The sequence below is a fragment of the Rattus norvegicus genome, chromosome 10 (assembly GCF_036323735.1).
Source record: "Rattus norvegicus strain BN/NHsdMcwi chromosome 10, GRCr8, whole genome shotgun sequence".
Taxonomy (NCBI): Eukaryota; Metazoa; Chordata; class Mammalia; order Rodentia; family Muridae; genus Rattus; species Rattus norvegicus.
In genome coordinates this window covers 100664902-100685000 of record NC_086028.1, presented here as the reverse complement: position 1 = coordinate 100685000, position 20099 = coordinate 100664902, and the positions used below count along the sequence as shown (strand labels likewise).

Here is a 20099-nt window from a genome sequence, read left to right as displayed (position 1 = left end):
ACAGACATTTGATGCCCACACTAGGGAGGCAGAGGCAGGGGGATCTTGTGAGTTCCAGGACAGCAAGCCACCAGGACTCCACACAGAGACAGACTTCCTGTTTCATTTCTGGGCTGGTGGCACTGGGTTCTATAAGAAAGCAGGCTGAGCAAGCCATGAGGAGCAGAACAGTAAGTGGCTGCCCTCCATGGCCTCTGCATCAGCTCCTGTCTCGGGGTTCCTGCCCTGTGTGTCTTCTGATTTGACTGCTTTTGATGCTGGACTGAGATATGGAAGAGACAACAGAATAAACCTTTTCTTCCCCAAGTTGCTTTTGGTTGTGGTTGGTGATTCTTCACAGCAACAGAATCCCTGCCTGAGACATGGGCTCGCACTCAAAGTCCCAACATGGGCTTTTCAATATACCTTTCCTTTTATAAAACTTTGTGCTGTTTTTCATGTGTGTGCGTGCGTGCATGCGTGCGTGTGTGTGTGTCTGTATGCCTGCCTGCTGTCTGTCTGTGCACCTTATAAGATCAGGACTTACAGTGGCCAGAAGGAGGCATTAATCCCTTGAGCTGGGCTGTGAGACACCCAGGCTGGGTGCTAAGCAGTGAACTCAGCGTCTCTGATAGAGCAGCCGCTGCTCTCAGTGGAGCCATCTCTCTAGCCCAAATTTGATTTTCCTTTTAGGAACTCGATTGTCTTTCCCAAGATGGGAGCAGCAGAGGACCTGACCAGTGTTGATGAAGACTCATCCTCACCTAAGAAAAGAGCAGAGACACCAAGACTTAAGAGTAGAGCTCTACCTACAAGACCACGGTGTTCAGTGTGACCCACGCTGGCTCAGTAGGTGACGACGCTCCGCAAGTCTGGTGACCTGAATTCAGCGCTGGGACCTCATGTGACTATAGAAGGAGGGAATTGATTCCACGAAGGTCTGCCCTGACTGTGGCATGCACGCACACACATCACACATGCACTCAATAATCATGAAAAATAAAATGTAAGGAGTTAGACACAAACACGTTTAAAATACAGGAAAGCAATTTAAATTTTAGGGTGTCACCTTCTCCTCTCCCTGTTATTACTAGTCTTCCCCTCCTCTTCATCTTCTTAGGTTATTTTGTTGAAAATATTTTTGTTTCTTTTTATTTGCATGAGGGTTTGTGCCCCTGTCCATATCACTGTACCTGGCAGTGCTCAGACAGGGCCGAAGAGGAAGTTGGATCCCTTAGAAATGGAGTTAGAGGCTACTGGGGTGCAAACCTGGAGGAACAGCCAGTGCTTGTGACTGCCAAACCATCTCTCCACAGTCGTATGTTGTCTAAGGTGACCAAGAATTTACCATGTAGCTGAGGATGAAACTCCAGATTCTCCTGGCTCTATGTCAAGTGTGCTGGGATTGCAAGCATGTGCTTATCTTAGTATGACAATTTGTTAATTCAGAGCCAGAGGCCTAAGCCACAAAGAAAATATTGACTAATTTGCTACATTGCAATTAAAAGCTATTCATCAAAATATATATCCTTCTATCTATATCCATATCCATATCCTGTCCATATCCATATCTATATCCATATCTATATCTATATCTATATCTGACAGTGGAGGTAATTCAGTCAATAAAGGGCTCAATGAACCAGCATGAGGACCTGAGGCAGATCAGCAGAACTCACAGAAAAAGCAGGTCTTGGTGATGAGTGCTTGTGTTTTATTTCATAACAACAGCAGGAAGGGGGAGGGAGGAGAAGATGATGACAAGGAGGGAAGGAGAGAGAAGCAAAGGAGGCTATAAAGTGTTTAACCACAGAAGGGAAAAATGATGTCTTGAGTGCCTACATAGCCAACCACAGGGCAGCACAGGCAGGGTGCATGTTAGAGCATCCACATATCAGATGTAGAAACCTTAAAGACACAATGTAAACTGCTAAAGCCACAAGACTTAGAAATGAACCAGGTGACTGGGCATGGTAGCACATGGCTGTAACCCCAGAACTAGGAAGGCAGAGGCAGGAGGATCAGGGGTTGGAAAGTAGACTGGGCTATATAGTGAAACCCTGTAAATGCCAAAAAAGGAAGGAGAAAGGATGGAGGAAAAACAAGAGGCAGACAGAGAGACAAACAGACAGGAGGGGTGGATGGGGTGCATCTCTGTGGTAAAGTGCTTGTTCTGTGAGTCAGGCTTTGGGTTTACTTCAGAAAACTGGGGGGAAAATATAACATTGGTCCTGGTATAACAGTGCTGGTGAATTTCTGAGTTTAAGGCCAAATGGTCTATATAGTGAATTCTGGACCAGGCATCCATAGAAAGATTCTATGTAAAAAAAAAAGAAGAAGAAGTATAGCTTCATTTACATAACAATCAGACACAGAGATGACAGAGAAGCTAAACAATACACCCTTGGCAGCCCATGAGCATGTATGCAGCAAAGCCTTAAGCCAAGCAGGTATAAGTGTTAGATTCAGGATGTCAGCAGGGTGGCTGGGAAGCAGGGACGTGACATCAGACAGTAAGGTCATCTGTATAGACCACATTCTATTAGTGAATCTGGAGGACACAGTGCATTGGGTATTTCTCATGGAAGGTGTACGTATCTATTTGACAAGCTGTCACATTGTCCTCTAAGTGTCTACGTCTCTATCCTTGAATGAGCGCTGCCCTGGCCTTGGGTTGGCGATGGTTCCTTCTGCTGTGGTGTAAGTGACCATCGGTTGCTCAGCCCTGAGTTCCATAGGCAGAGGTAGAGGAGGAGAGTGCCCTGAAATGCTGAGTTCTGAATGTGGCTCTGTCTCCTGATCCTGAGGTCACTGCCGCCATGGTCACATGCCCAAGACCATGTCAGCAAGGTCAGCTAGCATCCAGTCAGGAGGCGCTAACTGTTCTCGGTGAGATACAAAATGAAAAAGAGAAATGGGAGAAGGGGGAGAGGACATGAAGGGCAGGAGGGAACACAGGCCTGAGGGAGTGGGAGGGTGGGGACGCAGGTAGACATGATAGAGTCATGTTGTACACAAGTGTGAGCACACCAAAGAACAAGTAAAGGTGCTGTGTTTTAATTCTGCAATTACTTTTAATAAATTTACTCAATGTATGAATATTCTATGTGAATGTGCACCTGCACAGCAGAAGAGGGCATCTGAACTCATTAGAGATGGTTGTGAGCCACCGATGTAGTTATTGGAATTGAACTCAGGACCTCTGGAAAAGCAGCCATTGTTGTTACCTGCTGAGCCAATTCCCCAGCTGGTATTTATTGGGCACATTCTTTTATGTGTTTGACACGTGCAGAGAATCTTCTAAAAGTCTCAGAGCATTCTCAAGAACACAGCTTTATTGGTTGTCCTTGGCCACCAGAGGTGATGCATCCAGGGACAGGGCCTCCATATCAACAGACTTCACTGGTACTCATGACAGGGCCCAATGCTATGTCACCCACTGCACCTCTGAGGCCTGTTCACCCACAGGACGGCACAGAGCATGCACAGGAACAGGGGCAACTCCAGAAACACCAGGATGCAGAGGTAGAGGCTGCCCAGAAGAGACCTGGAAGGGACAAAGTCACAATGAGCTCCCTTCCCAGAAGGCGACACTGCTGCCCTGTGCTAGTGCCTGTGTCCACCCCAGGTCTGTGTCTGCAGAGATCTATGCAGGGACAAGGACAGGACTGCCTGAAAGGCCAGTGTGATTAATCCATAGCCCAAGAAGTAGCTGTGAACTCCAGACCAAACCCATGGGCCTCTAACCTCAGGGCCTCTAACCATGCAGACAACTCCTCCCCAACCCACACCCAGATCTCTTCTAACTGGACTTCTCCCACTTTCTTCTGGGTGTCATTCATTCATTCATTCATTCATTCATTCATTCATTCATTCATTCTATGTAGTCCTAGCTGAACGAAGATGTCCTTCAACTCATAGACATCCACCTGTTTTTGCCTCCCAAGTATTGGGTGACTTTGCTTCCACATCCCCTGCTTATTCATTTTACATAGATACTTGTGTGTGTGTGTGTGTGTGTGTGTGTGTGTGTGTGTGTGTGTAAGTGTGTGTTCATGTGTATATATGCAGGTAAACATGCATGTGCATAAATGCAGAGGTCAGAGAATAAACTTGGTCATTCCTCATGAACCACTACTCTGCGTTGGTCCTGAGACAGGTCTCACTACGTAGTCCAGGCTAGAATGGAATCCACTGTGTAATCCAGGCTGGTCCTAAAGTCATAGAGCTTGACCTGCCTCTGCCTCCCAAGTGCTGGGATTAAAGGTGGGAGCCACCTCACCTGGCCCATCTGTCTTGTTTTCTGACAGGATCTCTCACTAGCCTGAAGCTCGCCAAGTAGGGTGTCTTGCCAGTGAGTCTCAGGCATCCTTCTGTCTCTACCTCAGCAGCTCTGGTCCTTCAGGTATGAAATGAAATGCCTGACTTTCCCTATAGGTGATATGGCTTAAACTCAGATGTACTCAGAGGGGCAGAACCATCTCCCCAGAGCCATTTCTCCAGGCTCTGGATGTGTTTAGGTAGGACCCGCTTGGCAGGAAAGTAACTCCAGTTCAGTGGGTGTAGGTTGATGTCTGTATGCAGGTGAGGGCTGGAACAAATTAGGTCAAAGCCATGATTGGACAGTAAAAAACTAAGGTGGTGACAAAGATTTTGTAAGGTGAGAGAGAAGGGGAAGGAGGAGAATCATGATGGAGGCGGAAAAGGGTGACCCAGATATGGGTGATCTTGAATTGCTAAAGTAGCTGGGATGGATTTCTGTAGGCAAATTTATCCTATGTAGGTAAGCGGTTTATAGCCTTATCAGAGGTAATCGATTATCGGCTTGTGAGTTTATTGTGTTGACGGATTGTGGATTGAGAGTATAACATATAAATCAGATTGATAAAATACACTTTACTGAGTCGTGATTTCACTGGGTTGTTGGGAGTCTGAGCAGGGTCAATGGCAGGGAACCATGACAGGCCAGTCCATGCTGGACTTCTAGAACCCTGATTTTACCAGAAAGTTATCAGCCAGCAGAGAGCCGCCAGGAGAGATACTAACCAGAGGTAAATTAGGGTTAGTTCCATTCGGCCCCACAGGTGCCGGGGCTACCGTGGGATAAAAGGTTTAGCAAGTTTTTAAATATTTACCGCCAACAAGTGGGTCTGTATCTGAGTGTCACTTCTGTGTCCTTATTTTTAGATGAGCAACTTGTACTCACAAGACCCTCCAAGTTAGCCTGAGATTGGGAATGCAGGAGAGGTATACAAGAGGGAGATCCAAACCCTTCTACCTCTGCTCTCTCAGTATGACCCCTCCTCCCCAATCCAAAAATCTCATGGATGTAGGTTCCTCACCGAGGCCGTGCACTAGGAGCAGGAATTGTGTCTTCTGTGGTCACACTGGGCTGAGTATGAACCAGTGAGGATCTGATGGTCTCTGGGACTGTTGTACTGCTCCAAAGGCTTGAACCTGTGATTGGAGCAAAGGATGAGAACACAAGACAATTCCTATGACCTCCACACTGTCTCCTACCCACAGGAAGCTCTGTCACTCTGCTTCACATGGCTTCCTAGGGCATGTGGACAGCCGTCTGACAGGCTATCAGCCCCATGACCACACCAATGCCTGGTCAGGGATTCCCTTCCCAGCCCATCTCAGGGTGCACAGTGTCTGGCCTGCACTTGTAAACATGGAGACAGTCTTCTTACAGAGGAGAGTGTGTCAGGTTCCATTCAATCTCAACCACAGTGTTTGCCTCCTTGTCTGCCATCCTTCTGGGGACAAACAGGGTAGTGAATCTCCTTGTCTGCCTGGCCCACTCATTCTCTGTGTCAGCCAGAAAGGCCACTGGGCAGTGTTCTCTGAGGAATGAGCAGATGGAAAGTTCTAGAGAGGCAGGTGCTTGCAGGGCCCTGGGGAGAGTGGCCTCTACTGCAGAGAGACAGCTGTGTCAGTGGGATTTGCCTTCCCAGACTTCAGTGTGGATCCACAGAGGAGGTTGCAGGGAAACATAAGGGGGAAAATCAAAATTGAGAACCAGGAGCTGGGTGTGGTGATGTCTGCTTGCAATCTGAGCGCAGGAGCGGCAGAGACAAGGACAGCAGGCATTCAAGATGAGTCCTGAGAACACAGTGAGATTGGGGTTTACCTGGATACTCAAGATCCTCTCTCAAAAAACTATGATGATGATGAAGATGGGGAAGGAGAAGAAGGAGAAAAGAAGGAGAAAGATGAAGAACAACAAGAACAGGAAGAAGAAGATGTGATGATAAAAACTGGGCTTATCAGAGGCATTTGACCCCTACTTCAGTCCCTCACCACCCCTGCTCTTAAGGGTTCTAAGTACAAGGGAGGTCCCATAATCTGAGAATGAACTATAGACATGGAGAATATTGGTCACCAAAGTAGCTGAAAGTGTTTTCCATCCTGCAAGGGGAACCTGGAGGAATCCTCTGAGTTCTCCCAGCAGTAAATTGTTGCCGGGAAATGGAGACAAGGGGGAGCTTGGGGTTGTTTGGGGAGTATCTCAGGACGCTGAGAAACGTCCCAGAAGTCCCAGAACCAGTGATCGAGCTGGTACCCCAAGAACCTCCATGGAAAGGAAGTATCCACTCAGTCCCAGGTTAGATCCACCTTTGAAGGGAGCTGATGTGCAGAGGTACTGTTCCCTCATGGAGATTAGGGGCAGGATCGTATGAGATCTGGGACAGAGGACTCCTCTCTTAACAGAACTGGAAGTCACAAAGAGCCAACGATTCAGAGCCTGTCTCTAGAAACATTTACACCTGAAACTGTCCCACAGTGGACACAGAGAATCCCCAACACGGGTTGATGAGATGGTTCACTGGCTAAAGGCTCTTGCTTGCCAAGCTTGATGAATGAGTTTGACCCACAAGGTGGAAATAGAGAACTAACACCCAGAAGTTCTCCTTTAACTCACACACACCATGGACCAGCTCCTATACACAGACAAATAAACAATATATAAAAAAGGAAATAAATAAATAAAATAATAAAATATCTTGTAGAACACAGGTTCCCCATTGTTTCTGTCTGTGTGCATGCACACACATGTACTGGTATACACACACTCACTGTCACTCGTACCAAACATATTCTAACAGAAGCATGTGTGGACACACTCTCCCTATCCTGGATCCCTCACTCTCCCAGTTCATCATGCTAAGGATCATGGCTTCCTTCTTCTATGAGGAAATGACAGGCCTGGACTCAGGCTGCCCTGGCATGAAGGAGGCTTACCTGGGACCACAGACAATTCAACCTTGAAGAACTCATCAATCCCCAAGGGGTGATTAGTAAATGGTATATCCACCCCACACATGTAGGTGCCTGCATCCTCCAGGATGAGGCTCTCCAAGGTCACTGTGAAGGTCAGGTTGTCTGGATCATCCCTGATGGACACTCGGCCATTTCTAGCTTCTTCTGAGCCTCCGGTCTTGACAATATCTTTGCAAAGTAGAACATGTGACCCTCTGCACCAGTATTTCTTATTCATCTTGAATCTCTCCTCATACTGACAAGTCACGCTCAGGGACTCCCCCACAGTGCCTGTCACACTGCTGGGGCCACGCAGAGGGAAACAGCCTGGAAAACACAAATCTCCATTCTGCATCTCATAGCTGGATGAGGAGGACGGCCTCCCCTGAGTCAGCTCTTAGAAAACCCTCAGATCTTGAGGCAACAGTGAGAAAGGAGAGAGGCTTTGTCAGAGCAGGAGTCAGCACTGAGGTTACACAGAGATTGTAAGATAAGTAGAGATTACATGGTTATGGCAGTGACGGTCACAGGTAGCCCTCTGTGTGGTTCCTGATTCTGTCTCACCCTCCTGCCTTCTCTCTAGGCCAGTCTGCCTGTGTTGTCTGCTCCATGCACTTCCCATGGCCCTCTCAGGCTAACAGCAGGAGCTTCCATTTTCAACGATGGACCTGACACACCCGCCTCGTGCTCACCTGGGACCCGAGAGAGGAGCAGAGCTGAAGGCAGCCACAATCCTATTCCTCTGGGGATCATTTCTTCAGCTCATTTGTCACCTGCACCCATGCCAGAGCCTAGAGGGACAAAGGAGCAGTCTCCTTATACACAGTAGAATGTCCTCTTGCCTAGTTCTCCTTTTTCTCCTCAGCTTCCTGGTTCCTTGCTCCCATGTGAGGCTCTAGATGAAAGTTATAGGGAGGGCTCTAGTCCTCAGAGTCTGGGGTTCCTACCACGCCCAGCAAGTAGGGACACCCATGGATGTGGTTTGAGGATGCCCTCTGTCCCTGAGGGCTTCTACCTACTGCCCAAGAGGCCTGGGGAACATTTCCTTTTTCAGTCAGTTGGCCCACCCTCTCTGACAAACCACTTCACAGAGGAACCACCTCCTTTCAATATTCAGATTATAGGGTGCTCTTAGTTTATGAGGTCTTTAGCACTATTTCCAGGTTCACACTGCTGGTCAAGCTCATGCTATGACCTGATCCCTCAGAGGTTGTCTGGGTGTCTGAGTCCCCACAAAGTGTACAGACCTGCAGGTCACAGCTTTCTCCCCTCCCATCATCTCTTCCTTCTGATTCTGTTTGGTTTGTTGTTTGTCTGTGGCAGCATCTCTAGCCCAGGCTAGACTATATTTAGCTAAGGATGTCCTTGAACTCATCTTCCTTCCCCCACATCCTGAGTCCAGAAATTTTAGGTGTGTGTCACCACAGCCCAATCATGGTGTGCTCAAGATGGAGCTCAGGGCTACACACATGCTAGGCAAGCACTGTGCCGACTAAGACACATCTTTGGCCCTGATGATTTGAGAAAGTGTCTCACACGGCCACCCACCTGGGCTGCAATGCACTATTTAGCTCAAGCTAACCTTGAACTCGCAGAAATCTCCCTTCCCTTCAGTACCGGAAGTAGATGGGTGTCACTATGCATGACAGCTCGCTCTTCCTGTGTCTCCTGGCCCCATGTCTAGACATGGACATGATTTCAGGTAGGTGTTGTGTGGAAGAATGTAAGGATGACCTCAGATGTCTACTTTCTTTTTTTTTTTTTTTTTTTTTGGTTCTTTTTTTTCCGGAGCTGGGGATCGAACCCAGGGCCTTGCGCTTCCTAGGCAAGCGCTCTACCACTGAGCTAAATCCCCAACCCCAAGATGTCTACTTTCTGATGACTAAGTTTCCCAGTGCTGGCCGTCTACTTCTCTTTCTTGTTGGGGAAGAAGGAACAAGAGTGAGTACTGAAGTCCACTCACCCACCTGACCACACAGGCACTTATACCCCTCTGATCTATAGAAACATGTGCAGGCTGTGGTGACATTTGTGGGGGACATTTACACTTACAGGGCCCTGGGTTGAGACTCTACTCTGTGTATCCACTCTTATCCCACTCACTTCTAGTCCCTATCAACACCGAACAAAGATGTTCTTCCTACTAACACAGAATGCAAATTCATCATGATGCCCTGGAGCCTCAAAGAAGATGGGCACTGGGCTGAAGGCTCCCTTTCTACCAGCAGGTGAGATCTAGCTCTAGGAAACACAAGGCTGAACAAAAGGACCAAATGGGTTGTTCTGGACTTGTAATTGTTTTCATATTTGAACCAGGTCAAAATGTCATGGGCCTGGATAGAGTGTGTCAGGGCCTGAGGAGGAAGAAGCATCAGTCATAATTAACCCCAACTTCTTGCTTCCCCCAGAAGAGGCATCCTCTGTTCGAGGGTATCTCTGTCTGAGGAAAGGAACAGTCCGACATTGGGAGAATTCTCAATACTGATCTGAACTGAGGGGCACAAGTGCACTACATCCCCTGGCTCAACAGCGGCTAATGGAGATCAGAGAATGTGGGGTTCAGACACAGGTCTGTCTTACAGATGACCTCTGGGATTTCCTCAGAACAGGACTTGACTCATAGCAGAGCACATGACTCATAACTAACTCAGCCGAGAGATCAGTCCGTACCCTCTGGTCCAGACTTGAGGGACGTGGGAATGGAGAGTCACTTTCCAGACAATGTCACAGAACCTGCTCCAGGTGCCACATCAACATACCCGACACAGCACAATGCCACAGTCCCTTTGGACGAACACATCAGTAAGGACAAGGGACTCAGAATTATTGGTGATGGTCAGTAGTTGTGCTCCCATTGTACCTCATGCTCATGTTAGGTCACTCTGCCAGGAGCTGTCCTGGTCAGATAAGCTTTGGGAAGACCAGAAACATGCATTAAAAGTTATATAAAGTCACCCAGAGTCCAGGAGTCAAAGCCAGTTGTCAACCCAGTCCTGTCCTGCACTCGCCTGCCTCTTCTTTTTTTGCTTTCAACATGACAGATGCCGCTGTGTCCTTCGCCAAGGTCTTCTTGGCTGGTGGAGTGGCTGCAGCCATCTTCAAGATGGTGGTAGCACCCATCAAGTGTGTCAAGCTGCTGCTGCAGGTACAGCATGCCAGCAAGCAAATCACGGCAGATAAGCAATACAAGGGCATCATGGACGGTGTAGTTCGAATCCCCAAGGAACAGGGAGTCCTGTCCTTCTGGCGTGGTAACCTGGCCAGTGTCATCAGATACTTTCCCACCCAGGCTCTCAACTTTGCCTTCAAAGATAAATACAAGCAGATCTTTTTGGGTGGTGTGGACAAGAGGACCCAGTTTTGGCGGTACTTTGCAGGGAACCTGGCATCAGGTGGTGCTGCTGGGGCCACATCCTTACGCTTTGTGTACCCTCTTGATTTTGCCCGTACCAGTCTAGCAGCTGATGTGGGCAAAGCTGGAGCTGAAAGGGAATTCAAAGGCCTTGGTGACTACCTGGTTAAGATCTACAAATCTGATGGGATTAAGGGCCTGTACCACGGCTTTAATGTGTCAGTACAGGGCATTATCATCTACCAAGCTGCCTATTTCGGTATCTAAGACACCGCAAAGGGAATGCTCCCAGATCCCAAGAATACTCACATCTTCATCAGCTGGATGATTGCACAGTCTGTCACTTCTGTTGCTGGCCTGACTTCCTATCCTTTTGACACGGTTCCTCGTCATATGATGATGCAGTCTGGACACAAAGGAACTGATATCGTGCATACAGGCACGCTTGACTGCTGGCGGAAGATTGCTCCAGACGAAGGAGGCAAGGCCTTTTTCAAGGGTGCATGGTCCAACGTTCTCAGAGGCATGGGTGGTGCCTTTGTGCTTGTCTTGTATGATGAGATCAAGAAGGACACATAAGTATGTCCTAAGTGTTCTCCCCGAGAACAGGCATGTTGTATAACAGACCATATTCTTGAACATTCTGGACAGATTCTCTGGGCTTGTCTGTTTTATCAATGGCAACTATTTACCAGTTGAAAAGTGGGAAGCAATAATATTCATCTGACCAGTTTTCTCTTATGGCCATTTCCATAATGACAATAATGATGGGACTCAATTATATGTTTTATTTCAGCCACTCCTGATAATGAAAAATTGAAGAAATAAAAATATACAAAAAAGTTATATAAAGTCAGTAAGAGATTTATAAACACAGCATTTTAACAGAAAGTCCTATTGCATCAGGGCTACTTTTTATGTCCCACAATGCCATCTAGAACCCCAAGACCCCTTAGTGACTTGGAATTCCATGGAGTTCCATGGGTGTGGGGAGATGGCTCAGTAGGTAAGGTGCTTGCAGTGCAAAGTGATGACTTGGGTTCAGATCCCCAGAAGTCACAGAAAGCTGAATGCTCCCACTCATCTGTAATCTCTGCACTCTTAGGTGAGACAGGACTCAGAGATGAGGGGATTGGGGAAGCTCCTGAGACCTTTAGCCTGATGTCTGCAGTAGAGAACAAGAGAGACTCAGTTTCAAATAAGGTGAGAGGTGAGGAGGGGCATTGAAGGCTTCTCTCTGTGTGTCCATGGCATGCACATGTCTCATGGCACATGTGTGCCCCCAGGAGGGTTCTCTTTGCCCCCTCAAACACGCAAAGATATGACAGAAGAACAGAAAGAAGAACACAGAACAGGACAACAACAAAAATCCCCAAACCCTTCATGGCAAGAAGGTGAGCACTCAGGTCCAGGCCTGGGAAGTCCTTCATGGAAGGAAGCAGATGCTCTTAGTCCTCTTCCCTCAAAGAGGATGGCAAGAGGTCCCAGCAGGACTCAGGCCCCTTCAGAGAGGACATGGCCTTCATCAGGACATGGAGGGATAAGGAGCTCAGGCCTGGATTCTACCCCTCGGCTAGAAGTGTCTGGTCCTGGCACAGTCGGGGTACACTCACAGCTCCTGAAGGACAGAGTTGTCTCTGTTCATCTGCACACACCGTCACATTCAGGCACACACTGCACAACACACACTGGTCATTTCCATTGGCTGCCCCTGTATTCTTGCTAGGCTGGTTTATTTCATGTCTTTGCCCAGGGCTGTGAATAAGAGTCCCATGTTTTGACAGTTCTCTGTCTGCTGGAATCACAGACTTGTGATGGGACGGACAGGACAAGGCGGGATTGTACAGAGGTCTTTTTGGTCTCTTCTAAGTCCATTTTAATGAATCCCACAGCACTTGTGCCTGTGTCATCTGGAGTGAAATCTGCCTGAGTTTCCTGTGAATGAGAGGTTTTTGAGACAATCCTGATGGATGCTTGGTCAGGGTCCTCTTCCTACCTTGGCGTGTGCTAAACCTCCAGGGACCTCCCAAGATGGCGAACACAGCAGAATTGGTCATGTCTTGTGTTCCTCTTCATACTGACACTATGTGCCCAGGAATTTCCATGGGGCCTTGCACAGGGCCATGACAGAGCAGACAGAAGGACCTTGCAGACCAGGAGTCCCCAGTTCTAGCCTCACAGGAGGGCCAGGCTTGAAGAGGCTCCCTGGAGTCAGGAACTAAAGAGACCTGTGTGTTACGGTAGGCTGAGCAGGGACACTGCCTTTGTCAGACCCAGGACTTGAGCTTGAGGGGTAAGTGAGTGAGGGGACAGGGAGCGAGGTGTCCATGGAAATAGGGGACCTGGGGCTGGGTGACTAAATGCAGTATATGTGATTTGTGTATCTTCATGTATGTGTGTCTTTGGGTGAGGTGTGTACCTAAGTGTGTGTGTGTGTGTGTGTGTGTGTGTGTGTGACCAAGACATAATGTTGTTACAGCCAGGACTGCCACTTCCACCCTTATTATTGAACCCTGACTGTGTCTCTGAAGCATAACGATGGCTGACGTATTTCATGTGGCATGTACAGCTGTGTATAGTGTGGAGTTCATAATTACATCTGATGTGTACAGTATATATGTATTATGTCTGTAGCATGTACAGTATGTATCCTATGTTAGGTATATGAGATATGGTATACACACAAATGATGCATATAGATGTATGTATCACATGTGGTATGTTCACTATGCAGCACTTGCCTGTGTTTCATGTATGCTGTGTGGTGCATACACATGTGTGGCATATTTAGCACATGTGAGGAGTATTCACATGTATATGGTAGTGCACACACATGTCAATGACTACACTTGATCCTGAAAGGTTGGAATTGTAATGATATATTTGCATGGGGAGCCGTGCCTATTTGTGTATCTATAAGCCAGTGTAGGCCAGCCTGCTCCAAGTGGGTTCTGGGAGGGTGGGCTCCAGGGGCCTTAGGTCTGGGAATCTCTCTCTTTCTTGTTAGGGTGCAGGACTGAATTGAGAGTTGCTCCATATGCCTCTCTTGGAAGGCGAAGAGGAGTGGGAAGGTGGGGAGACATGGGTGCTGATGTTCCTAGAAATGCGCCAGAGACTGTAAAAATTAGCAACTTATTTCTGTGTCACCAGTGTCTGCTGAGGTACATACTCCACAAAGTCGGGGTTCCAGGCTTCTGCTGTCTTCCTGTTCTGTGCACTCCCAAGAGCTGACTTTTCCTGCACATCTAAGACAGTCATTACTGCAAGAGTGAGAGGGGGGAGTAGGAAGTGGACAGCAAGAGCTCTCCCCAGGGGTGGGGCCACTTCACACTCACCCACCCCTGTGAGGCCACAGAAACATACAGAACCCCAGAAACACATGCAGTTGCTATGGGGAAAAGAGGAAACTCCGAGGACAATGGTCTTCTGGAGTCTCTTGCCAAGCTCTGCCCTGAGATGAGAAGCAAGAAATCCAAAAAAAGGAACAGCCCTCAGTTACCAGAAGTTTCTACACATATCCAGTGCTGATTGCTGCAACTCCACAGGGACGACGCATCTGGGAGGTGCCTAGTAGGACTTCTCTGGTCATGGGGCACCTCCTTGTGTCTCTCATGGTCTTCTGTTGCCATCAGGGCCTCTCTCAGGAGCAAGATGGAGGAAGGTCCCTCTTAGAGAGAGGAGGGAGTGCAGAAAGCAGATGCCTACTTTGGGCTGAATGGAGGACTGGGTAAAGGGAAGGAAGGGAGGATGGAAGGGAACACCAGCTCTTATCCCTCTCTGCTTTCTACCATGGAGGCCATGTGGGCAGTCACCTCACAGCCCCCTTCCTGCCTTTCCACCACAGTGGACTGAATCCCTTCTAACCATGAGCTTTATTACCATGAGGTTTATTTTGATAAACCTCTCCCTCCTTAAGCGGCCTTTGTCTTGATATTAATCAGAGTGATGAGAAAAAAAGCTGACCGGCAGTCTCTGGAAAGAGGAAGGAAAGCTGGGATTGCTGGTTCCCGATTTTACAAAACACTGTGGAGGCAGAGGCAAATCTCTGTGAGTTTGAGGCCAGCCTGGTCTAGACTGCAAGTTATGAAAGATACCCTATGTTGAAAAGAAAAAAAATAAACAACAAAAACAAAAAGGAAGAGAAAAGAAAAATAATAAACAGACACACAGGTTGTCAGTGGGCTGATAGGTTATAGCGCACCTGTAACTTTGTCAACTAAGTACAAACTAGAGAACCATGGAAGAACCCTTATTGAGCACTTTCTTCTATCAGGCTGACATGGTGGGCACATTCTTAAGGATCTGTTCTTGATTGTTAATTGATGGATGGCTGTGATGCCATCCCTGGACAGGTGGTCCTGGCTTCTATAAGAAAGCAGGCTGAACAAACCAGGGAGAGCAAGTCAGTGATCAGCGTCCCTCCAAGGCCTCTGCTTCAGTTCCTGCCCCAGGTTCCTGCTGAGCTCCTGAGCACTTCCTTCAAAATGGACTGTGCCATAGAAGCATCAGCCAAATAAAACCTCTCCTCCCAGGACATTGGCTTTGGTCAGGGCTTTATCACAGCAACAAAAATACAGACTAGGACAGACAGAAAGAAGGGTAAATGAACCAGACAGACAGACAGACAGACAGACAGGCAGACAGACAGATAGAGAGACCAGCTTATCTCATCCCTAGACTCAAACAAAGATTAGCTTATCACTATTTGTGACCCACCCAGCCTCTTGACCTCATGATCCAGCCTCAGCCTGTATCTCGGTCCCTCCCCCATATCCTCTTCACTGCTCACTATGTTTTGCCTTAAAAATGCAGGCACAAACTTCTCATTGCATGCTCTATTTAAAATTAATTTTTAATTTAATTTTGAATTTAGTTTTTCGAGACAGAATATGGGGCAGTGGACAGTGTCACTGGAAAGAAGAACTGATCAGGCTGTAGCAAGTTCAGAACCGCAATAAATCTCATAATTGAGAACACTGGGGGGGTTCCAACTAGACCCGATCAGTTTCCTGTCCTGGAGCATGTGACCATGACACCCCACTAAGAGAACCACAACAAGCAGTCAGGTAGGGTAAAAACCTGGAGGTCTCCATGAAAATAAGGTAACTACATAGGCCCAGAGGGTTTAATCAATGAGATTCCCTTACTGGGAATCCCTTCCTTGAGACAGGATCATTTGGGTCTCAATCTGTAGACCAGCATGGCCTCAAACTCAGGGATCTGCCTACCTCTGCCTCCCTATGCTGGGATTAAACATGTGCAGCACCATGCCTAACACATTAATTCTTTTCTAAGGAAAGGTGATGTGCACAGGAAAGAAACAGCTCCCCTTTAGAATGTGCATCCTTCAGAGTGTACTCATTACTGCCTGGTGTGCAATAACTTGAAAATGTTGGTTTTGCATTTTTGGTCTAGTTTAATTTTTAAGAGGCATTTATGTATATCTGTATGGGTGGTCTCTTGTAGCTATGCACACCATGTACTTGCAGTGCCCATTGAGGCCTGAAGAGGGTCTCAGATTCTCTGGAACTGGAGTTGCAGATGGTTGCGAGCTACCATGTAGATGCTGGGAACAAAATGCAGTCCTCTGGAAGAACAGCCAGTGATCTTTCTTAATCACTGAGCCATCTCTGCAGCTCCAATTTTGTCTATTTCCTTTGTCGTAGTTGTTTAAAGCAGGACATAGACCTGAGCCCTATTACTGAATCTTGCCCAGAACTAAAAGTTCTGCAGCTTCCTTTATTCAATTTTAACTAGGGGAGGACTCAGGATGAGACTTTAACCTCATGACTGAGTACTTGACAGGCACATGTGAGATTCTGAGTTCAATTCTCAGATCTGCAGGAGTCAGAATATCTGAGATTCAATACAAAGAGACAAGGCTTCCCCAGCTCTGTCCTTATCTCAGTAGATAACAGGACACATAGAGCTGATTCAGCTCATTTTTTTATAGTAAATGTTAGTTTTAAAGGACTCCCTGATCCTTCCCCAAGAGTTTCTGGAATTTTGTTCTTACCTGAGTCAATGCTCACACAAACTTTAAACAAGTGATCATATCCAACTCTCATAATTTCACACCAGTAAATGTCAGCATCGCTCATCCTCAGGTCCTCCATGGTCACTGTGAAGATGAAGTTTGTCTGGTTGTCCCTGATGGACACACAGTTCTCCTTCACTAACTGTTCTGGCTTATTGGTTTGAATGAAAACTCACAGGTTCTCCAACTAGCTCCTTGGCACCAGAACTCCCCGTAATCCTTCCAGCATGAGGCATACTGGCACTGCACTGTCAGGGAGCCCTGCTCCTGACTGCTCACCTCCTCTGGTCCTGTGAGTGAACCCTGAGCAGTGGAGCAGCTTGGAAAACACAAAATCATGTATCACTGATCTCCTACTCCCTGTGTGGGTTAAGACCCCTGACCCTCAGTCAGTTTCGAGATGCCCCTGAGTAGGACACTGAGATGCAAATTGATGCCAAAGCAAGAGGTTTATTTTCTGGTGCACCCTCAATTAGTCCCTCAAGGCAAGTGACTAAAAGGTGAACCCCAATGGCTATAGCAAGCATTTTTTATGCTTTTAGGGGTTTAGGTTACATCAGCAAGGTTAAAGTTCAAACTTATTGGCAAAGCCTATTGATCTTCAAATCTCTTGGCTAGCAAACATGGGTATATCATCACATGCATTTAAATCTATCTGGAACTTTATAGGAGGTTAGGTGAGTATCAGCCAGTACATTCCAAGAATTGTGGATGGAGAAAGGAAATTGGCCTGGCCTTGACCTGAGTACCGTGGGTGTGAGGCTGGTGAAGGCCCCTAGAGTCCTTCAGTGGAACTCTACTCTGCCAAGTAGAGTTCATGAGCTGAGTAATAACCTGTGAAGGACTTCCTTTTCCAAAACAGATCACCATGATTTTCCTACTGGCTGAAGTTTGAAAAATAAAAGAAATAAATAAAATGGAAGAATGGAAGAAAGGAAGAAAGAAACAAAGAAACAAAGAAACAAAGAAACAAAGAAAGAAAAGAAAGAAAAGGGATAAACGGCTGAAGACCCCAAATATAGCTCTCAGAAGATAAAATGGTGACAATGACCAATCATGGCTGAAGTGGAGGAAGTGTCAGACGGCCATGTCCACTGAACATGATTCTATCTTCCTTTTTGTACCCATCACCCTCAGGAGGGTCATCTGAAGAAGCCACATCCCATGGCCACACAGAAGCCACTTGTGGTGGTCTTGGCAGTCTCTAGGATGAATGCCTTGGAGGCTGACCACAATGACACCAACCATTCAGATTTCCCTACGGTGCAGAGCCCACAGCACACAGACCCTCTGCTGTCCTTCAGATCCATGGAATCTGAGTCCAGAGCTCCTGGTAAGGACTGAGGATGCAGCACCATTGGTGCGGTGCTGACACAGCGTGCACAAGCAGCATCTATCAAATACCCGCTGTAAACAAAATGATACAGGAGTCTCTGGACAGATGGTTCAGTGGTCAGAGCACTGGTTGTTCTTCCAGGAGTTCTGAGTTCAATTCCCAGCACCGACATTTTCACAACCATCTGAAATGGTATCTGAGGCCCTCTTCTGCTATTCATCAAAACAGAGAACTCACATATATAAAATACATAAGTAAATACATAAATCTTTAAGGAAAACTGTAGAGGTTGGAAAGATGGCCTGTTGTGAAGAGCACTGACTGCTCTTTCAGAGATTATGAGTTCAATTCCCAGAAACCTCATGGTGGCTCACAACCCTCTGTTATGGGATCTGAAACCCTCTTCTCATGTGTATGAAGACAGCTACACTACATAAATATACTGTAGCTGTAATATATATGCATATATATATAATTAAACAAGAAGGAAAACTATAAAGGAAGTTCTTTAGGCTATTGACTTGAACACCAACACCACCAAGAACAAAGTATGACTCCAGTGCAACAGGTAAGAAAACAAAAATTGTTGAATGTACTTATTTTAAACTAAAAGGACTCCACCAACAGCATGGAGAGCCAGACTCCCGTGTGGGAGAAAATCTGTTCAGACAAGGTGTCTGACAGGTGGAGAGCCAGGTGAGGTGTGGTGGGTGTCTGTAACCCTAAAGGCAGGAGGGTTGTGCAGATCACTGGCCAGACAGACTGAACCTGTGAGGTCCACGCACACTGGGACACCATGTCTACAAGAACAAGGTGGAGAGTGATGAAGATGCTAAGTGCCAATCTGTGGCCTCCACATGTGTGTGTGCACCCATGTGTGCACCTGAAAGCACATGTATGCACACACAGAGAGGCAGACACACAAACACTTACACATACATACACCACACAGACACATTTTTTTCCCTCAAAGAAACAAAAGTTAACCTCAAAGAAGCAGAGAACAGAACAAGGGTTATCAGCCTGGGCAGGGTATTAGGGAAGAAGGGAGAGGGCTGACTGCATAGAGGGAGAGGTGTTGGGACAGAGGTGTCTGCCATTTGATGAGAATGACAACTTCTAGAGTTGTATGAGACAGATAAAAACTATGGTTGACAATTGAATATTTCAAATTACCTCCTAGAGAAGATTTTACAGAAGTGACAAGTGGCTTCGATATAAGTCCGGCCCCTGGTCTCATCCTTACCTCCTGTACCAATGTGCAAATGCCCACTGCACCCATCAGGTTTTTTCCTGAAATTGTGGACCAGGCTGGCCTTGAACTCAGATGTCTGCCTACCTCTGCTTTCTGAGTGCTGGCATGAAAGGCATTCACCACCCCAGCCAGCCCCTGTATGTATTGATTACTGTGTCAATTATAAATCACAATGTAACTGGAGATGGAGCTGCACCCGTGAAATCCCAAGGCTCTGAGTGTGGAACCTGGAAGGTCACAAGTTCAGGGTCATCCTAAGCTGCTTATGCCAAACATAAAACTACACATATATTTCTAAGAGAATTAGTTCATTCACTCATTCATCGGCTTTTATGGAGGACCTAGGGTTGAGAAACACACTATGGCAGGTGTGATTTTTGTTTTTTGTTTTTTTTTTTTTGTTTTGTTTTGTTTTTTTAGTTTGGTTTTGGTTTTTCTTCAATACCCACAGAATCCCTGGGAGTTAGCAGCTGATGAGTAAATCAGCCGGTTTTCCAGAACCCCAGGCACAACATCTGTGTCACCCTCACCACAAACATGGAAGATTCTATAGCCCCTGCTATTTACCTGGGAGGAAGAGGAAGAATAGAGCAGAGAACTGCCACATGGTGTGGTCCCCTCTCCTGTCCTTGGAGGTGACAGATGCCAGCACCCTGCAAGGACTTGAAGCTCAGCTTGAGTTTCCTTTAGGTCTCTCTCATCCACTTCTCTCATTAACTTCCTTCACAGAACGTCTCAGTTTTGCACACAGGAAGAAAGATGATGTCAGTCTTTGAGAAGACCAAGCCACGGCATGGGAGGTCCAGCCAGGTGAACAGGGACGTCCTCTACTGAATGGATGCAATGCTAGACAAAATGTGAAAAGCAGATGAGA

At 47.0% G+C, this 20099-nt stretch overlaps 1 protein-coding gene and 1 pseudogene across 2 annotated transcripts; one reads left to right on the top strand and one right to left on the bottom strand.

Moving 5' to 3' along the window:
- Nucleotides 1-11176, top strand: part of Slc25a5-ps5 (solute carrier family 25 member 5, pseudogene 5) — an 86143-nt pseudogene extending 74967 nt beyond the window's left edge.
- Igsf7 l1 (immunoglobulin superfamily, member 7 like 1) lies at nucleotides 3297-11043 on the bottom strand. Of its 2 annotated transcripts, XM_039086649.2 has the most exons (5): nucleotides 10907-11043; nucleotides 7938-8036; nucleotides 7228-7572; nucleotides 5322-5436; nucleotides 3297-3526 (listed from the first exon to the last, which is right to left on the bottom strand). In XM_039086649.2, the coding sequence occupies exons 2-5, from the start codon at nucleotides 7996-7998 to the stop codon at nucleotides 3412-3414; spliced, it is 636 nt and encodes a 211-aa protein (XP_038942577.1). In that variant the 5' UTR covers nucleotides 7999-8036; nucleotides 10907-11043; the 3' UTR covers nucleotides 3297-3411.
- Nucleotides 11177-20099: the final 8923 nt, after the last annotated feature.